The sequence below is a fragment of the Myotis nattereri genome (assembly GCF_964212035.1).
Source record: "Myotis nattereri genome assembly, chromosome: 7".
Taxonomy (NCBI): domain Eukaryota; kingdom Metazoa; phylum Chordata; class Mammalia; order Chiroptera; family Vespertilionidae; genus Myotis; species Myotis nattereri.
The window spans coordinates 81,957,271-81,979,333 of record NC_138082.1 but is presented as its reverse complement, the minus strand read 5'-3'; the positions used below and the strand labels follow the sequence as shown (position 1 = coordinate 81,979,333).

The window sequence follows — 22,063 nt, the reverse complement described above, 5'->3', positions numbered from 1 at the left end:
CGCTCAGATATATTTGTAGTGACAAAGCTTCTTAGATTTTCTATTACAGTAAAATATCCTGTGCCTTTGATTCACCAGCCCTTTCAATACCATGAAATTAGATTTGGGTTTTAGATAATATGGACACAAAGAAGCATTCAGAGGACCATTTCTTCTGAGGTTCAATAATGAATATCTAATAGAAAAGAACCTGCTAATTGCCAGTGGTCACTTTCTTCAAGGCCCATCATCCTCCCAGCTACTCAGGCATTTGCTGTGACCTGTCTCCTACTCATGTATTTATCACAGAATTTCCTGGTTGAAAATCCATCTGTGTATGTGATATAAGAGGCTCATTCTGTTGAGAACTTGATGCACTGCACAGAATAGCAATCATGTTGTGATGCCAAAACGATATAATCATCTCTTAGTCTCATTTAAATAATAGTCACTTTATTTATTATTCCTCACTAATTGCCCATTTAGTGAAAAAAATCATCAATTATCATTATCTTCTTTTGTAGAGTGGGAAATCCACTTGTCACTGAAAACAGGATTTAACCTTAAGGAAAAACAATGCCTCTAAATTATAGACAATCTAACAAACAATTACAAAACACTTCACACTTAAGCCATCTTTACACATATAAGTTTCCAAGTATAAATATTTTAGTCATAATCATGCAGCTTAAGACAATAGATCATTTCTTAAATGAAAAATTTAAAAAGTCTTCAGTTTAGTTTTATAAGTCATATTCCACTAAGCTTCTGAGAATTTACATCTGAAAACTGAGCTGTTTTAATAAAGTAAATTAAAATTTAGTATAATCAGCTTATAAAAACTAATAAATGGATACTCACTTTCATTCTTTTCTTCATCAACCAAAAAGTTACAAAGTAAATTCTATGGGCCTTGGCTAAATTACTTTATCTGCTTTAGTAATGAATGTCTATTAAATAACTTTATGGATGCTAAACTATATATGTTATAGTGATAATATTAAATATTAAAAATACTACTAATAGCCCTAACTGATGCTACTCAGTGGTTAGAGTAGTGGATTTGCTTCCCAGCACAGTCCAGGGCATGTATGGGAGGCAACCAATCAATGTGTCTCTCTCACATCAAAGTTTTTCTCTCTCTCACACTCTTTCTAAAAATCAGTAAAATATATATATATATATATATTCTCAGGTGAGGATTATAAAAAAAGGTAAAAAGTACTACTTCTACTAATAACTATGATTATGGTTATGATTTATTAAACACTAAGTACAAATGTTCATGCTCTACCAAACACATGTTGATATAAATTATGCCATGTCCTTATCTTCCGTTTATCTATAAAGGAACAGGAACTTAGGAACATTAAGCAATATATTGGTAAATGAGTTAGGGTTTGAACCGTAGCCAGTGCCTTTACTCTACCAGCCTGCCTCTAAAAAAGACCTGATTATCCCTTCCTAACAAGAGAAACTGAGTCTTGTGCTAGTCCTCACATTCCTCCTATGAACTAAAAATCACCTACAGCAAAGCCCAAACCTGATGCCAGGACCATCCAGCTGGCTTCTCTGACTCTAGTTACAGAGAATCTGTAGCTCTTGTCTACTTATCTCCCAAAGGACTCATCCTTTAAGCAAGGATGCCTAGAGAAACCATATTTCCCACTGAATGAAAAGGACAATCCCTTTTCCCAAAGGCAAATAGGACTGAAACAGAGGGTGAGGTTGAATCTTTTCCACTTTTTGTTCCATTTTAATGCCTTAAATATTTCCCTCAATCTGTCACACATGTAGTTCAAGTAGGGACTGAAAACAGAAAGGTGAAATGAAGAAGCAAAATAAAAAGTTAACATAAAAAAAGAGCTCATAAGAACTTCCCCAGAGAGACTCAAGACTCTTGGAGACCTTTTGGCTATTTGTGACAAAGGAGAAAGGTCTGGGCATAAAAAATGAATTGAGGCCAAAGCGCTATAGTTAGGAATAAACACTGGGCCAAGTGAAAATACTAAGTATTTTATTTTCTGTATTATTTGGCTTATTAAAATGAAGTGAAAAATTGCTTCTAATTATTAAAATACCTAAATAAAATCAATACAGTCTATATTAAATAATGAATTATAATCACATTAATTATAATAACCATGTGGCTAGGCACTTCATATGATGTATTTCACTTAATCCAAAAGCAGCCTGAAAACACAGGCTCTATTGCAATGTTTGCTTACATTTGGAGAAACTGAGCCTTATAAGAAGTTAAGTAATGTGCTCAAGGACATACAGCTAGTAATGACAAAAGTGGAATTAGAAGCCAGGCAGTTTGATTCTGCAGACTCAATACTATCCTTGCATCTAGTAGTCATAACAAGTAATGTTATTGTCATTTCTATCATTGCTACTGAGCCTCTGATATAACTCTAGACTGCCATAGCAATATGCTGGCTGGGTTTTTAATAAGGAAAATAGTATAACTCTCAGGAATACAATGCTACATCAATATCAAATTCATGAACCATTATCTGCTAAGGGCCTCTGTGCCCAATATCACACAGCCACAATATAGTCTCACAGAAAGCATGGATTAATTTAATTCTAGAGTCAATTCCATGTTGAGATACCTAATATTCAAGTTTTCTGAGCATGAGAACTACTTCCTGCTGGCCAAGCATCCAGGAAGGAAAACTGATAGGAGTGATATAAGCGTAACCAATGTTTCAGCAATGAAAAGAAATGTTTCCTCCATATTACGTAAACACCTGATTAACAACATAGGGCATGATGTTGCAACATGGATGTACCTTAAGGATGTTATGCTATGTGAACCAGTCACTGAAGGGCAAAAACAGCATGATTCCACTTACAAGGGGTACCTAGTGTAGTCAAACTCATAGAAGCAGACAGTAGACTGGTGGCTGCCAGCGGCCGGGTGGAGGGGAAATGGAAGCTGGTATATGGGTAGCTGGTATCAGTCATGCAAACCCAATACGTTCTACAGCTGCTGTGAAACACTGTGCCTATAGCTAATGATACTGTACTGTGAGCGCAAACATTTAACAAGGTAGATCTCACAGTAAGTGTTCTTACCACAATAAAAAATTGCTTTTGTGAAGTGAGCATAGCTTTGATATGACAAATAAATCCCCAAGAAAGAAACTTATACACCCATCAATATCATTTAAATTATATATATATATATATATATATATATATATATATATATATATATATATATTTTGGTTTATGTCTGGTTGAGCAATTGTTAAGCATACATAAACCAAATCATATCTTTCACTATAACCAATGGTAACATTCAGTCCCATTTGGAATGAAAGAAGGACAAAGCAATTACACATCCCTCCTTACTATTAATGTCTGTGTCTTTGAGGAACTCATACAACTGACAGCTCCCCAGTTAACTACGCTTCTTCTGGGTTTTTCTGTTTGTTTGTTTTAATCAGAATGCTGTCATGTGAGGCTTAAGAAAAATTATAAAATCTTTAGATTCCTTTTTTTTTCAAAAACAAATAAAATACTTACATTATTAACAGAAGAGCATACTTGTTTCGGTCCGTAAAGTCTTTGGGAAAGGACAACTGTAAAGGAAGTTCTTTTAAAGAAAGAGCAAAATATTAAAGATGTAGAGTCATTTATAAGCAAAACTATAAGATGCAGAGAAAGTTGTTCTTAAGTAACATAGCATGCACAGAACTTTACCATAGTCATCAATATGAATCGTTTTAACTTCTGACTTCACTATCTTCTTCAGGATAGCTTCCTTTAGCATGGAATTGCTTTCCAATATAAAATATTCTACAAATCAAAAAGGAAGTACAAATTACTAACTGCTGTGTGTTGATCAAGAATCAGTGCAACACAACAAATAATTATCCAGCTGTTAACACTTGGCAGCACGAGCTAAGCAGTGATGAAATGCTCATACTTTCTCTCCTGGAAACTACACCAGTTTTCTCACTGAATTCCAGTGACATTTTCTCCAGTTGCCCCTATACTTGGAATTAGCATTTGCATTTTCAAAATGCAAATCTGATCATGTTCCTACTCTGCTTATTATATTTAAAAAGAATACAAAATTATCAAGCACCCAATGTGATGAAATTCAGAAATCCAGAATTCCAATTCAAAAGTCCCAAGCATGCAAAATATCAGAAAAATACCACACATGATGCGTTCCAAATGTAATCAATAGAAATGACCTAGGAATGACACAAATGATATAATGGATAAATAATTATATTTAAGCAGACATTGTAATTATATTTTATGTGTTTAATAAGATAAGAAAAAATATGAAGCTGTTAAGGAAAAATATGAAAGAAATTTAAAGAGAAGGATACAAGTTAAATTTAAAAAAAAATTTAAAAAGCAAAATCTGAGAAATGTGAAAACTATGAGATCTAATGAAACAATACTGGGTGAGGTTAATAACATATTAGATACTTCAGAAAAATTTAATGAATCTGACAATGTAGCAAGAGAGCATCTATATATATATGAAAGGCTAATATGCTAAGCGTCCCACCGTCCCGGTAATGATGTCATATAGCAACGCCCGGCTTCCTCTCCCTAGTGACTAGCCTCCTTGCAGTTTTTTCAGCCCAGGAACATGACTTGCTTTATAGCCAGGTGGAAACATTTACACTTTAACCAAATGTCTGTGAAGCATTTTCCCTTGCCTCATCTCATTTGATCCTCACAGAAGTCTTGGAGTAGGTAGATAGGAGACTCGTTGGAATCCTATTTTCTTTTCATTAGCCGGGAAACGGAGATTTAGAAAGCTTAGAAACTTGACCTGACTGAAAAGAAGTAAGAAATTGTGGACCTTGAAAATGACTTCAGGTTTTCTCACTGACCAAAATATAGTCAAACACTGCTGCAGTTAAATATTTTACCCTTTGTTCTCCCTGCATGATCTACAATAATAATCTGCTTCGTGTTGATATTAGCTGCTGTGTTGCTGACAATTACCTGAAAGAGAAGTTGGGGTGCTTCACAGGGCTGGAAAAAGTTTAGCTACATTAGAAAGCAGGTTTAATTAAGCAAGTTTATTCCATATGTATAAAAGACTAAGTTGGCTTATACATGGGTGACACACATAAAGCCCTCACTGGCACTAATCACACTGGTGTGTTTCTATCTGTCACTGTCGATCGTGAATTTGGCTGACATTTCTATTATAGAGAAAGGGTGAATAGCGATATTAAAATATTTCTTCTAATTAATTTTCTTTTAATGTGCATGAATTTGTGTACTGGGCCACTAATATAAAAATGAAAAAAAAGAGAGAGGAACAATCATCAAACACGGAGGAGTATGAGTAACTAGCGGGATTTCTTATTGATATATTAAATCTATATACTTATTGGAGATATTTTGTCTATTAAAAATGGGCCTTCTAGACAAATTAATTTCTTTAATTTCTTTCAACAATGCTTGTTTTCATTTTAGGGGACTTACACTTTTTTGTTAGATTATTATTGAATATTATATGATTTCTGATGTTATTTTAAATAGTATTTTGAATTACTTTTTAATTTTGCATTGCATCATAGTTTATAAAATACCTGGTTTTGTATATTGATCTATACCTATAACCATGATACATAGACTCTTTATTTCTAATAGTTATGTGAGTGGGTGTGGATTTCATATTTTTGTTTATTTTCTGTTTTATTTACAAGTAAGTCTTGTGCAAATAAATACAGTTTTTCTACCTATTTATATATTGTTTTCTTCATTTCACTGGCTAAGTCCTCTAATACAATATTGCATAAAGGGGATGAGAGCAGGTATTCCTTACTTTTTCCCAATCTTAGGGGAAAAGCATTCCATAGTTCAACATTAAGTATAATGTCAGTTGTAGTGTTTTTGTGGAAAGCATTACCAAGTTAAGAAGTTTATCTTTTTTCTGAGTTATTAATATTTATTAATATTATTCTTTTCAAATGAATCAATAGCTTTTTTCTAAATTATTTGCTTTTATAATATTTCATAATGGATTATATTAATTGATTGATGAATGTTGAAACTACCATGGATTCTCCAAATAATCATAATATGTTATCCTTTTATAAACAGCTTGATTTTAGTTGCTAGTAATTAGTTAAGAAGTTTTGTATCTGTATTCATGAATAAAATTGATTTTTTATATTTGTAATATCTCTGCTGGATTTGGGATCTGGTTGATGCTATCATTATATTTTCTAAGAGTTTATGTAGGCTTAGCATCAATATATTAAATATTTCACAGCATGTACCAGCGAAACTAACTAAAATGGGAGTTTCCTTTGTGGGAAGAATGTTAGCTGTGAATTAAAATTTTTAATAGATAACAGGTTATTAAACATTTTATTTCTTCTTGTTTGATTGTTTAACAATTTATGTCTTTAAAGAAAATTACTTGTTTCATACAAGATGTCAAATTTACTGCCATAAAATTACATGTAATATTCCATAACCATCATTCTAATGTCTTTAGAATCTGTTAACTATTCCATTAATAAAAATGATAATGATTGTATACTTTTTATATGAATCTATCTAGAATTGTATTGATCTTTTGAAAGAAAAATATTTTGGTTTTTACATATATTTCTTTACTGTTTGTCTATTTTCTATATAATTTATTTCCACTCTTATCTGTATTACTAGTAGCCCTGCACACAAGTCCGTGCACCAGTAGCTCGCTGCTGCCCTCCTGTAGCTCCCCTGTCCTCCCTCCCCCCAAACCCCATTGGCTTGCCGCCCTATCCCCTCCTGTAGCTCTCCACTGCCCACTTGTTGCTCACTGCCCCACCCTCCTGCTGATCCGTTATGCCAGTGGTTCTCAACCTTCCTAATGCCGTGACCCTTTAATACAGTTCCTCATGTTGTGGTGACCCCCAACCATAAAATTATTTTCGTTGCTACTTCATAACTGTAATTTTGCTACTGTTATGAATCGTAATGTAAATATCTGATATGCAGGATGTATTTTCATTGTTACAAATTGAAGATAATGAAAGCATAGTGATTAATCACAAAAACAATATGTAATTATATAATCAATATGTGTTTTTCAATGGTCTTAGGCAACCCCTGTGAAAGGGTCGTTCAGCCTCCAAAGGGGTTGCGACCCACAGGTTGAGAACCGCTGAGTTATGTGGTTGGTCGTTACATAATGACCATTTGCATATTACATCTTTGTTATATAGGATTTCCTTCCCACAACTTACTTTGTGTTAATTTGCTCTTTTTTTTTTTTTTTCTAATTTCTTAAGGTGGAGGCTCAGATGATTGATTTTAAAGTTTTTCTTTCTTATAAACTAACAATTTAGAGGAATGCATTTCTTTCCAATCACAATGTTAGGTAGCCCCAAATTTGGATTAGTTGTATTTTTATTTTCATTTGGCTCAAAATATTTTTAATTATTTTTCTCAGTTCTACTTTAATCATGCTCTTTATGTCCTCTGCGATTAGTTTAGTCCCTTAGTATAACGCCCTTAGGGAATGCACATTATTGCCTATAAGCCCTATCCATGCTCTTTATCAATTATTTAGAAATGCATTCTCAGCTTCTTGGTTCTTTATTTTGGCTTTGCTTTTATTATTCTCGTTTGACGTTTTTTATTGTTTGTTTTGTGTGTGTGTGTTTTTTTTTTTTAAATCTTCATTTTAAACATTTTGCTCTACTGTCTTTAGGTTTACTTTCTTCTAAAGAAAACTCCAGAGTCATTCTTGGCTTTGTTATTATGGATGAATGTGTGGATATAATGTGTTTGTATTCTTGATGATTTAAATTTTTCTTTTTGTCTGTTTTTTCTTTCTTTCATCACTGTTTTTCTATTGGGATTTATCCTGCTTAAGGTTTGTTGAGCATTTTATACTTTACATTAAATTTGGATTTGGCAGCAGTTTCATCAGGTATTTTTTTTCATGCTTCCCCTTTCTGACTCAATTTAAAATATAAATTAACTTAGGCTCTGTTCATTTCTTTCATTTGTTATTTTTTCCCCTCTGTGACTAAAAGTGGCCTCTGATAATGTTTCAAATTCACTGATCTTTTCTCTTGCAGGGTTTAATTTGATTTTAGTACTTTGCAGTGAAGTGTTTTTCAGATACTTTAACTTTAGAATGTTCTTTTAAATCATATATTCTATTGAAAGGAGTTTTTAGGGGTGAAACAGGCAGGTTTAGGGAATTTTAGGAATTAAGGGGTCCATGGAAAAAAGCACAGGGCTACAGAGCAGCAGAGGGTACATTTCCATAAGATAAGGGAGCTGGGAGTGGCTGAAAGGTACATTTCCATAAGATAAGGGAGCTGAGAGCAGCACAAGGTGTACATTTACAGAATACAGGAAAGGGAGGAAGAAAGCCCAGAGGGAATAGGAGAACAATAAGGGAGAAGAAGGAGGGAACCTCACGTACTTCACATGAGGTTTGTGATGTAGAGTTGCGATAGTAACCAATCTAAGGGGGATAGTGACCAATCAGAGGGGATATCAATGCACAAAGAACTGTAGCCTTTATGAACTATGGAAAAAAGGGACTCAGTGGGACTCTCCCCCCTCCAGGTGGGAGTCTGTGGTTGTTTCTCAATAAATTTCCACCTTTGCTATACCACATTTTGTCCGTGGTTTCATTCTTCGACTCCACCTGACAGGAGCCCAGGAACTATCCTGCCTAGAGGAACACCACATGTTCCAGTACAATTTTCCCGTATTACTATTTTTCTCACTATGTTAACTCTTTCTTGATATTTTTACACATATTTATAATAGCAGATTGATTGAATTTTCCCTGGTTCCATTATCTCTGACATTTCTGAATCCATTTCTATTCACTGGCCGGTTTTCCTAGTTGTGAGTCATATATTCTGGCTTCCTCACATAGCCAGGAATGTTTGATTAGATTCTGACCTTTCTGATGTTAACATTGAGTTATGTATTTTGCTCTGTTCTTTGAAAAATCATTGGGCTTTGTTCTTTCTGGCAGATGTTTTAGGCTCTTTGCCGGTCGGTGTATTATTCCAAATAATCTTATTCAGTGTAGGTTTAAGCGACCTTTGCTATGTGGATGGTTTGGTTCTACTGCTAACGCCAGCTTCTTCTGGGGTCTCTAAGGTTACAGTATCCTGCCTGGTTAGAAGTAGGACATATTCCAGCATCGTGTGAGCTCTGAACTCCCAGGTTCAGAGAGCGTCTTCCTCTGCATGCTTTCAGGCATTCACAGCAGCAGACTCAGGAGAACCCTGCAGCCCTCAGCATGTAGCTGAGGTCCCTTCTCCCTGGCTCTTCTTCCTCTCCCGTGTGTTTTCACCTTCCCAATTACTAAAAGATCCAACCTTTCCCAACTTCAATTTCTATCTCTATTCTTACTCTCCAATAACATACTGATAATTTCTCATGGTTTTTCTTTACTACCAAATATCAATAGAAAAAATAAACCTAATTATATGCAAACTAATTGCATGCATATAGGAGCAGTTGAGATATTTTCACTTCTAAATCAAAGGCCATTATTTATTCATAAAATAAAATTCATTCGTGATCACAGGAAAATAAATTATATTTAGGAAAAATATATAGAAACTTTAAAAGCCATTTTCAAAATATTAAGAGCAGAGAGCATTTTTTTGACAAATTCAGAAAATATGCTTAATACACATTTTTTGTAAAACATTGTGAAGAGAAGGAAGTGTTAAGATAACTTCAAGTGCAGGATTGAGGAGAAAAGAGAAGACAATGAGTACAAAAAATTGCGAAGGAGAAAGACAGGACATATGGAAAAGTAGAAGCATGAAGTGTGATGAGAAGAAAGATGGAATAGGAAGAAAGGAAAAACAAAGGAGAGACAAAAATGAGTGTAAAAGAAAAGAATCGTATATGCAAAATAAAGAAGGAAGATAAACTATTTAAAAAGGAAAGAGGACAACAGTAATGTGAAGCAAAAGAACTTTTGAAATATTAAAGTAAAAATTTACACATTTATACCTTGTCTCAAGTCACTGAGCATTTTAAATGAATATCTTTTTCATCATAAAAGATATATAGGAGAACACTCAAGAAGAAAGAGCAAAAAATGAAAATAAAATAAAAATAAAAATCACCCGGAAGGCTGCCAGGTAGATGCAAGAATTTTATTTAGCATTTGTAAATATTGTCTTCCCGAGATCTATTCATTTTCAAATAGTTTTGTTCAAGTGGCATAAACATGCGGACTCCTTAATCACTTAAAAATGTGACTAAAACATTCTTAGAGTCCTGGCCGGTTTGGCTCAGTGGATAGAGCTTTGGCCTATGGACTTAAGGTTCCAGGTTTAATTTCGGTCAGGGCACATGCCTGGGTTGTGCATAGCAGTTAGACATTTATATAACTTACAAAAGTCTTTCCGCAATAATTCTGGTACCCCCATGACACCATGCATAGTTATTACAGCACAGAGAATATTCCCTATGCTCTACATTCTGGGACTCCTTTGTAACTACCAATTTTTTCTTCCTCCCTTCATCTTTTTCACCCAGCCCACAAGTCTCCTCCCAACATGCTTTTTATCCTAGTGGGAAACGAATGGCAACTCTATTAAAATAATTTTATAAAATGTTAATAAAAGACTATTTACAAATATGTGGACAATGGGCAAAGGATCACAAGAACTAGTGCAATGACCCAGAGCTGGTATGATAGTGGCTAGGTCTGCAGATCAGGGGGGAGAACAGTTATTTGAAGATGTTTGTATGAAAGTTCCACAGCAACCTCTAGCCAGGAGTTGTAGCAACCTGGATGACTCCACAGGGATAAGGCTGGAGGAATAGCTAAGCCAGAATCATTTTCTCATACCATATGATCTCACTAATATGTAGAATCTAATAAACAAAGTAAACTGACAAACAAAATGGAAGCATAGATTCACGGGACAGACTGACCAGCGCCCAAGGGGAGGTGGGTGAGGTCAACTGGATGAAGAAGGCGAAGGGATTAACTAAGGAACATTTATGCATACCTCATGGAAAAGGACAATATTTTGGTGAAGGCCAAGGGGCGGGGAGGTGGGGATGGGTGGAGTGAGCAAAGAGGGGGGAAAAAGAGGGGACACCTGCAATATGACAACATGAAACAATTTAATAATTTTTTTAAATCACTTTCTCCTTTCTTCAGCCACCTACGTGATTCACTTCACTTTAACTGAATTCAATTGACATCCACATTACAATAGAACCTAAGTCATTCATACACACTATTTCTGGGATAGAGACCAGGAGAGAGCAAAGCAGAGTTAAGAGTGGTCTCGAAGGAAAAATGGAAGATATTCAGCACACTAATGCATATTCCATTATTTATAAATTCTTCTCTTTTGTTATTTATATATACTTTTCCACTATCATCAATAGCCCTGTTATAATTTTCTCTAGAGTTATTTTTTCAGTATCAACTATTAAAAAGAAAAAAAACCTGAATAAATAGATATAAAAGATTTAAGGCTTATAATTTTTATGATTTATTAAAAATATTTGCTATAATTTATATTTCTACCAGGAAGTTAAGAGATTCTTCATTATGTCCTCATTAGCAATGCAAATTTTGATGTTATTAATTTGTTAGAAAAAATTACACATCAGCATTTTACTTTGCATTTCTTTGGTAACTATGGGTTTAAAGGTTTCTATGTTTATTAAAAAATTTCATTTTTTTAAATTTCAATTTTCTCTTTACACCATGTTCTACTTCATGTGGACCCAAAATGAGTTATTAATGCCTCAGTAGTGTAACAAAGACTAACCAGAAGATTTATTTTGTTACAATTGAATGTACATTTCATCTTAATAATTGTCTTTTGAAGGGAAATTTAATCACCAGACCATGTTCACAGCCCTTTTTTATTTTTCATGACTAGTACAAAAGGTCTTCCTCTGTTCTCTAAAATTGACATTTGTAATTCAACATTGCATTTTTTATGCCTTCATCTTCTTCAAGTCCAGGCATTTCAGTAAAACTACTACTTAATATGTAAGCATGTGAGGTGAGAGACAAAAACACAATCGAGCAAGGTGTCATCTTGTAGGAGTGATTACAAACCCTGTTCTGGAGTCAGATTATCACATTAGATTCCTGGTTCTGCCACCTACTAGTATGACTCTAGCCGAGTTCTTTAACCTCTCTGACTCAACTTCCTCTTCTGTAAAATAGAGTAATAAAATTAACTATTATAAGAGGTGTTCTGAGGATTAAATAAAATAATAAATATAAGCCTGATTTGTTAGATTATAGTATCCTACAGTAAATTATTAGAGCCTAAGATTATTGATGAAATAAAAATGTTAAACTGGAAGAAGGAAAATAAATATGGAAAAAAGTAAGAAGAATGAGTGGCAGGCAGCAATCTGGCTATTCCTTTTTAAGATGAGCTCAACCATGTATTTACTTGAGCACTCTGAGTTCTTAAACATATTACCCTTGTCTTACCAGCAATGTACATCCAGCCTCTGTCATATGGCTTGCTAAATTACGTGCTCACTCAGTAAATGATGAACAGTTGAATAAATATGTTAAACAATAAATAAATATATATAAAACCAGGAATTCATGAATATATGGAACAAATAGAATAAAAATATAAAATAATATGTTTTCATTAATTTTCCCAGAAGTACCAGTACAAAAAATGTGTTGCTCTAGAGGAATAATTTATATGAGGCCAAGAAAAATGAACCCAGAGTACAAAGGGGATAGTAGAATGAAATACTATGCTTAAAGGAGCCTCATCAACCCCTCCTCATTTAATATAGACATAGTAGACACCCTATTTCAGGCATATAAGATCCAACTCCAGTTGCAACATGGCTCAATCCACTTGCCTTACTGTTACATACACAGGTCAATTTGTTGGTGCCTACACAGCTTTCCCCATGCTGGGAACTCTTTTAAAGAAGGTTCTAAAGAGTATGGTGCTCAGAATGACTAATACAATAGCTAAGACCAGCACCAACCATGACTATTTTGTATTGTTGTGTACTTACTTGCTGGGTTGTCCGTGCTATGTAGGCTGACCATTGGGACCCCTGGACCTGGGTTTTAAAAATATATGTATAAACATTTTAAAGAAATTTAAGTAATAATTACTGAAAAGGCTACATAGTGAAACAGAAACAAGTCCACTAGATTTCATTCCTTTTTATGGATATTTTATTCAGAAAATAAGAACATAGGGTGAAATAAACTATTTGCATAGATTAATTTTAAGATTCCCCCTTATCCAAAATGCCCCATGCATCCATATTTCTATGGTTTTAAGCTAATATTATGCGCCTTGCTCTCTCTTTCTCTAGTCTTTTATAGATTAGTCACAGATATTCAGAAAGCTGGTTCATGACCCTTGACCTCTCTATCATCTGCTCAAGCAAGATGAAATTCTATTTACCCAGTCAGCCAAGAAAGAGAGAACCCCTGCTTATTAGAATTATTTCATCCCCAAGATAAATAAAAATTAGAGCTGATTATATACTAATTTTTAAAATATGTTAACTGGAATCACTAATTATTTCAAATATACTAGTTAATTCAGGAGTAACCATAAGAACTTTCTATGATTCGACAAAGATGAATTAGGAAACTCTATCTAGAGGTCTAATGGTTTTTCCCTGGTGACATCAAACAGTACTTTTCTTTTTTGATTACTTCATTTTAGACATCAAGAATAAAATTAATTTAAATGACTAAGTGTTGGTTCATTCCTCATGTTGTCTTAAAACAGGACAGCCTATGTGCCAGCTGAACCAGTAGCACTCAATTGATAATACTATAGTATAGGAGGACATGTCTCCCATTTCAACTCTGGGAAATACAGTGTCCTCTTAAAGGGACAATGATTTCTATCAATATAACCTAGTGATATCATGCCCCTATCAAAGACTATACTAATTACAGGTAGAGTAAATAAGTGGGGTGGGTGTAATTTGTCAGAATTGAAAGGGACCAGACTCAGAAAATTAAATTTCTGTATATCCTAAATATTTTAACAACTTAGCCATTATTTTAATGACTATTGTTTTGCTAAATTACTTTATTATTGTGGCATGACTTTTTTAAATCGTTCATGTTTAAATAGTCCTTTCTGATTGTGTGTATTTACTCTCCAATCCCATTTCTAAATGAAGTTTATGAATATAATTTGTGTCACAGTAAGTCCATAATTTATAACTTAAAAACATATATTAAGAAAAATTCATATAACTAGAGAATAGCAGTTATTAATGATAGTAATAGATGCTGGCCATATAAAATCAATAAAATAAACTGTATCAGAAATCATCTGTTACCTTTACAGAGTAATAAGAAATGTTGATTCATGGGACTAAAACTGGCATCAAAATATGTACATTGTTCTTTCATAAAATTACATGAAATGCAGTGACGATTCAATAATCCTTCGGTAGATGCACTGGGGGGAAAAACACACATTAGAAATGCTGCCATTCCAGGTACTTGATTGTGTGGCATCTATATTTTAACGTCAATATTAACAGAGGAGCTCCAGCATTACTTACATTGAGGTTCCTTATAAATTATGACTTGCCATACAAATGGAAAGTCAATTTCCGTTCCTAATGTTAGCATGTGGAAATTTTTCTTCTCTATAACAAAATTAAAACTATGTACAGCTGTATGTATGTATGTATGTATGTATGCTTATAAATAAAGAAACCGATTTCCACAGAACTCAATAAAACACTCTTTACTGCATTTCTCTACAGGTATTTCTTTGTAAAGTCTTAAAACTAATTGCCCATAAAGACTAACATAAAGTCATTATCTATAAACATTAATTGAAAGAACTAATAAATGTTTTCATATATCATACTTAAAAAATCAAGCTCATTTATTTAATGCGACACTCTAATAATTGGAATTTAATATTAGTGTGAATTTTTTCCCCACTAAGTATGTGCCATGAATTTTTTGGTAAAGAAAGTTATTTTTATATCATTATATAGAGTTAATCATACATATTTTGCAACATCAGGGGGGTAAGTAAAAAGAAAAATCAATCATCTTTTTATATTACAAATAGTGGTGCTTAAGATCAGAGGGGTTGAGCTATATCTCCAAGGTTAAATTTCATATCTAGAATCATTTATTTTTTAAATAGAGATGAATCATAAATTATCTATGCTAATAGGTAAAACACTGTTGATAATACATTTAATAAAATTTGATTTGACAAAAAATTCAATTTTATTTTGAAACAAAACATGATTTTGGCTATGCAGTTGGAAATGAATCATGGTCATGCTGCTTTTGATGTGCAATATGCTGCAGGCATGGGGCTGGGGGCAGGGACAAGGTGTTGATGTGGCATCAAAAGCACAGAAGCAATCAAGTACAGTTCACAGAGTCACGTTTCATAGCTGAAGCATCCTGAGCTCATCATAATTCAAAACGTTCCTTTACTAGTAAAGGTGATTAATATACACTAGGCACTTAAACACAGTAGCCTGTTTCACCTTATGATATATATATATATATAATTTGCCATTCTCACCATTTTTAAGTGTATATTTCAATGTCATTAATTACATTCACAATGTTGTGCAACCATCACTACAGAGAGATTAAGAATGTGTACTATTCACACTCAGGTATATAGTGACATAACTAGAATTTAAAACCTTTACTCTCAACTCCATATAACTTTTCAGATCCAGGTTCCAGAGAGGTTTATGTTGGTATTTTCTCATAATTTAGACTCTGAAATTATTTAAATAAGAAATGCAAATTGTAAGATCAAATGGTAACACTGAATCTGGTAGCAGTGCTGGTTCTGCAGAGGTGTCTAATCCCATAAATTGTCAGCCAATGAGTACTTTTATGGCCTGGACAAGACATTGATTGAGTTTTCTGGATTAAACACTAACATTATCTTACAGTCAAGCCAACTGGCATTTGATGAGCTGTTTAAGGGGAAATTTATTGGTACTACATTTTCTTTATAGCACAGCCTGCTATGCTAGCACCAGTCACAGAGAGATTGACTCTTCTGCCTCAGTCACTACAGAGATAAGTCAAGCACACAAATCTAAGAAGTCATTGTGATTCAAATCACATTTTAGGCTAATAACGGGAAGAGGAATGGAGGGAATTCCATTCGCTCAACCTGGCCAAGTGTAATCTTCTGAAACTAATTTTTCCTTTAGGACTTTTATAAAATGGGAGAAATAAAATATTGGTCAAGTATTTCCACATCTTAAAGTATTGCTCATGACTGTCAATACCAATCATAGTTTCAGTGTCAAGGAAGATAAGCTTCAGGTAACCAAAAAAAAAAAAAAAGTGACCAGTACTTTATTGAAGACATCTGAACCAAAGTTAGAACCAGTGTCTTTAAATAAACAGTTAGCTGTTCTTCCTTTGAAAGTCATTAGGATTGAGACTATGGCTTCTAGACTCTAAGAGAAAAGACAAAGAATATGAAAATGACATATTGGAATGGGTGATAAATAGGAAAGGCTTGCTTCAGATTAAAGCAATATGTGCATAAATGAGAGCATATGGGTGAAACAGAGGGAGCTAGAGCACTTTAAACATGTATTTTTACTCTCAAAGAGAAGTCTAGGCTACTTGGTAAGAGTCAGTGGTGACACTGCTTCAAACATGATGAATTTCCACTGAGAAAATGCCATGGCAGTTTTGACACTTTAAAACTGTGAAATGGAAATTAGAAAGTATATATAAAGTCTAGAATTAATAAGTTGCTTGCCAGACAAAAATAGCAGTCATTCTTGTGAGGTCCCGCTGAAAGCTTTCTGAGTGAAGAGGCATTTCGATACTACATGGGTATGACCTTAAGCCCCTTTTATGAATAGAGCTTTCCACTTGGCAATATTGGCAGATGGAAGTATGCCCCATCCATTGCTTTATGTTGGTAAACAAGCAGCAGTACTGGCTTAAATAAGCTTAATGGATTGTGCACACTATGTGTGTGTGGGGGGGAGGGTGGTGGGGGGGGGGGAGAGAAACTTGCACAGGATCCAGTCTATACGTGCTCACAATGCTTTCTTTTGTTCAGAAATAAGCTGAGCTGCATGTGGACAATATTAAGACACTGAAAATGCAAAATGAGGCTTAGTAGAATAAAGGCCAGTGGTGAAATATGTGAATGCCTGTGATGATGGCGGTTAAAAGAACCAAGCCTCAGGAAAAAAAAAAAAATACTTTGAGACTGTAGAAGCAGGTGAGAAAAAAAAAAATAAAGAAGCAGCAATATTGTCTGCACTCTGGTTCTAACCTTGAGGATCGTAAAGGTCGGGGCTGAGGGGCTGGACCAAGAGTGTGAAGGTCATGCAGAGCTGGCTCTCCCCAAACCACGTCAAAAAAACCCTCCAGAATCTTTCATCCTCTCATTAAGCTGTATAACGGACATGGAGAAATCAACCTGTATAGAGAGAGATCCTACACTGCTTACCTGTACAGCTGCCTCCCTCTGGGGGAAGACTCCGTGCTCAGAAAGTAACTGCCCAGGAAAGAAAACAGCACAAGCATCAGGCACAAATCAGCATTTTTACAATGTCCAGACTATAGAAGAGCTTTTTTGCTATTAACCGCAGAACTGTGATACAGGAGTTTGATCCATTTGGGAAATATATACTTTTTCTTAAAATATTATCACACTTTTTATGATCTCTCTCAATCTCTCTGCGTATGGGTGTGTGCATGTGTGTGTGTGTGTGTGTGTGTGCGCAAGTGTCTGTATAAGTGTCTCTTCAGGTGATGGATAGAGAGAGTCTTTAAAGAAAAGGTTGCTACATGGCCAAGTTGTTTGGACTAGCACCACAGTTGGCAAAACATAAATCTGGCAGAAAATACTGCAGTTGACAACCCTGACTTCCAGCCTGACTATAGAACCAAAACATGCTCACATTTTTTGAGTAGTTTCATCGTATGCCAAGATCTTTATCACTTCCCAGTTTCCTGACGTTAGGTGCCGCATGGTTATTTGCTCACTTTTACTCTGCAAACAAATACAAAAGATTATTTTTTTTTTAAGATTTAAAGAGTATCTCTCTGGTCAACAAAAAAAGTCGTAACTGCCTGTGTCACTTTTAATTCTTTAATTCTCACTAACATTCAGTTTCTCATTTACCACCTAACCAACGCACTCACATTTATATAAACATAGGCCCAAGGAGGGCAGTGCCTTTATTCTTATGCTGCAGGAAAACCATTGAGAAGGTACCTTTAGCTGAGGATCCCCTGTGCATCCTCTGGTCATAGGCTGTCATCTTGGCATTTGGGACAGACATAAGACTTTGATAAGTGTCAACTAAATGATTGACAGCTGTGAGGTATGGACAGCTTTAAATAAAACATTTCAGGATAAACTTTATTCCAAATAAATACTAAGGGTTGCATACTTTTGACCTTCACACAGTGTGCTATTTTAAATCAATAATTTATTTCTGAGAATAATCCAGGTTGATGCTTAGAGCCATAGTTTACTTTCATTGTTACATGGTATTTTATTTTCTATTTACATAGCATAATTTATTTGTTGCTTTTATTTTACAGTTGAGTGTTTCCAAATTTTTGCTTTTTAAAACAAGTTGCCTAAAACAGTTTTATTAATGTCTCCTGATGGCCATAGCAGGGCTTTCTTGAGACAAACAACAAGAAAGGGGATTGCCTAGGCAGAGGATATAATTAATATCTTCTACTCAACTAGCTAGTGACAAAATATTTTCCAAAGTTAGAGTCTACCAGCAATACAAGTTTCTGCTGCTCCACATCGTTCTCACTTCTGCAACAACAGTTCATTTCATCAGGCTAGTTTTTTTCAAACTAATGAGTATGAAATTGTAACTCATTTGTTTTGTTTTTATGGAGCAAATATTCAGACCTACAGAAGGTTGAATGAATAGTAGATGAGTACTCATATAATCCTTACCTAGATTTACCAAAAGTTAACTTTTGAATATATGCCCTCACTTCTTTTTGTTTGTTTGTTTGCTGAATCATTTGGTGGTAATACATATCAGGCTATTTCAGCTCTAAATACTTTAATATACATCTCTCAAGATTAAAAATATTTTCTAATATAAGCAAATTGCATATCACACCTATGAATATTCACATTTGTATAACCTAAATACATGTCCTATGCAACCCAGGTAACTTTTTAGATATAAGATATATATATATATATATATATATATATATATATATATATATGCAAAAAAACCCTTTCTATGTGTTGGAACAAATCTGCATTTGACATTTCCCTAAATTGTCCATTTCTTATTCTAAACATCTAGTTGTTTATGGTCAACAAAAAGTATATGACCTCTTAACTTTTTATATACTTTCTGTTGCACTATAACACATTACAAGTATTTGTTGAATAAAAATATAAATGCAAAGACGAAACAGAATTTCTGAGACTTGAGACAGGCACTTCCCAAAGGGACAGGAATTTTGAAAATCACATATTTTATTGCCAAATTCTTAGAGGACAACTTCCCACTAATGGTTCACCTTAGTCATTTCCAGATCCTATTTAGAATGACGCCATGGCAGGACACTAATATTTCAAGGTGTTACTTCACATTTTGTACCCAAATTCAAGATTAAAAATATCTCAAAACATTAAAAAGTAAAACTTTGCTCGATATGTGTATTTACCTGGAGATGCTTTCGGTTCACAAATTTCTTGGTTGATTATATTTTCTGTTTTTCAGAGAATGTGTGTGTATGTTTTAAACACAGACAAGGGTCCACATTAAAAGTGATCATGAGAAAATATTCAATGCTTTGAAAAATGCCTGAACCCAAAGTTTTCAAGGATAAACTGTGCATTATTCACTTCAGTCATGCGTCTAGAATCAAATTAGGATGCCCCCTGGTGGTCAGTGTGTGTCATAGTGACCAGTCATTCCCAGTAGTTCTGTTGTCAGGGTCAGTTTGCATATCACCCTTTTTTTTACATAGGATAGAGGCCTGGTGCATGGGTGGGTGAGGCTGGTTTGCCCTGAAGGGTGTCCTGTATCAGGGTGGGGGTCCCGCTTGGATGCCTGGCCAACCTGGTTGAAGGGCTGAGGGCCGTTTTGCAGGCTGGCCAAGGGCCCCCCACCCCCCTGGCGATGGAAGCTCCCAGACTCTCCTTTTTTCTTTTTTTTTTATTCTGGGATTTATTTACCTTCTATAATTGAAACTTTGTTGCCTTGAGAGGAGCTCAAATCTGGCCAGGGCAGGCGGGAGGGAAGCTTGGCTTCCTCCATCGCCAGGGGCAACCAAGGCTCCTGCTCGCTCTAGTTCTGTGGCCACGGCCAGCTTAAAGCAGGTATCTAGGGTTTATTTACCTTCTATAATTGAAACTTAATTGCTTGAGTGGAGCTCAGAGCCGGGGCCACCACAAGTGGGAAGCTTGGCTTCCTCCATCATTGGGGCAACCAAACCTCCTGCTCACTCCAGCTCCATGGCTGCCGGCTGCCATCTTGGTTGGGTTAATTTGCATATAGTCTCTCTGATTGGCTGGTGGGCATGGCTTAAGGTGTATCAAAGGTACAGTCAATTTGCATGTCTGTCTTTTATTAGTGTAGATGTGTATAGTTATAAGACCCATGATATGTTCCATTAATATACAAGGAATTGTATCATGGCAGTGAGCATATTAAGTTTGATCTGGACTCTATGTATAAAATCCCAATACCAATCAGAGCATTGTAGACAATCAGATTGTAAATCCAAAATAAATATGAAGGTATTTAACTATCTTTATGAGGGGGTGTCTGTACCTCATTTTGTTTTCCATCCACCTTCAGGAGATATATAAGCACAGACAAAATAATTTAACAAAACAGGAAAGAATAATCATATTTACTCCAAAATAATAATTCTTTCTGTGTTACCATGCTATTTATTATATTAACTTGTTTGAACAGAAACAGTGATTGTGACAATTAAATCATAGTAGACTTTTGACAAGAACAATGGGGCAATATACTGTAAGCTAAACTCATATTTCACCTTTAGTTTTAGAATAAACAGCAATAAAATGGGTCATTTAATTCATTCTCAAAAGAGGGCTGAAAATCTAGGATGAAGAGAGAGAGTGTGTGTGTTTTTATTTAGGACATTAAACTTTAGGTGCCTCCCTTTTATCTGGTACAGATTTGATCTTGATCACTAAAATTAAATATTAATTTTATATTCCTATTTACAAATTGGAAATGCATTGGTATCAGTAAAAGTTTAACAACACACTTGATTTTTACCTGATCATACAGTTCATTCAAATTTCTTATATTATATTCTGTTTAACTTTTAGAGCACCTCGATAAGGGAAATATTGTAGTGCTTAAAAATAGCGTGCTTTAATTTACTGTCTATTCATCAGATGAGGTGAACTAATTGTTTTCAGACAATGTCCTAATCAGATACAGCAGTGCAATTTAATGAAAAATTGTATTGGGTTGATTAGGTGGTAGAATTATGGATGGGGGATTCTATTTTCTACAGTATTTGTAATGAATAAACATTCAAAATTGTTTCCAGTGAAATCATCAGCTTTCATGAGCAAAATGTGGTAAGGCTGCGTAGAGGAAGCAAGCGGATTCACCAATATAATTTTTCTCTTAACACAATTTGGGAAGATGACAGGGCAATCACTTATGCTTATGAATCTGGACCACTCAACAAGATTGAAACACTGCTTCTTATCTCATATGTGAGAAAAAAGGTGGCCATGTCTTTGAAGAAAAAAACCTTTCCTCTGACTGTTGGCTGCATTGCAGGATGTAGGATGTAATAGTTTCAGATATGGGAATTCAGAAGTTAGAAGTCTAAATAAAAATGCTATGAAAGGGGAAAATATCGGAAGTGATCAAAAGTTTAATAGTATGAGGTAAAGAAGTTTTGCAGAGACCTCAGGAATTGACCCAAGCCATCACACTCCATTAATATTTGACAAAGAGGCAAGAGCATACATTGGAGTCAGGAGAGTTTCTTCAATAAATGGTGTTGGGAAAATTGGACAGGTACATGCAAAAAATGAAACTAGACCACAAACTTACACCATACACAAAAATAAACTCAAAA

At 34.6% G+C, this 22,063-nt stretch overlaps 1 protein-coding gene across 3 annotated transcripts in view; it reads right to left on the bottom strand.

Moving 5' to 3' along the window:
- DPP10 (dipeptidyl peptidase like 10) overlaps positions 1–22,063 on the bottom strand; it is a 1,372,039-nt gene that overhangs the window by 31,664 nt on the left and 1,318,312 nt on the right. For all 3 annotated transcript variants that reach the window (XM_081095341.1, XM_081095339.1, XM_081095340.1), the window contains exons 14-19: positions 17,890–17,981; positions 17,436–17,483; positions 14,293–14,414; positions 12,994–13,041; positions 3,694–3,789; positions 3,517–3,586 (exon numbers count right to left, since the gene is read on the bottom strand). In XM_081095341.1, coding sequence (XP_080951467.1) covers positions 3,517–3,586; positions 3,694–3,789; positions 12,994–13,041; positions 14,293–14,414; positions 17,436–17,483; positions 17,890–17,981 — 476 coding nt within the window. The remainder of the gene's footprint in view (positions 1–3,516; positions 3,587–3,693; positions 3,790–12,993; positions 13,042–14,292; positions 14,415–17,435; positions 17,484–17,889; positions 17,982–22,063) is intronic.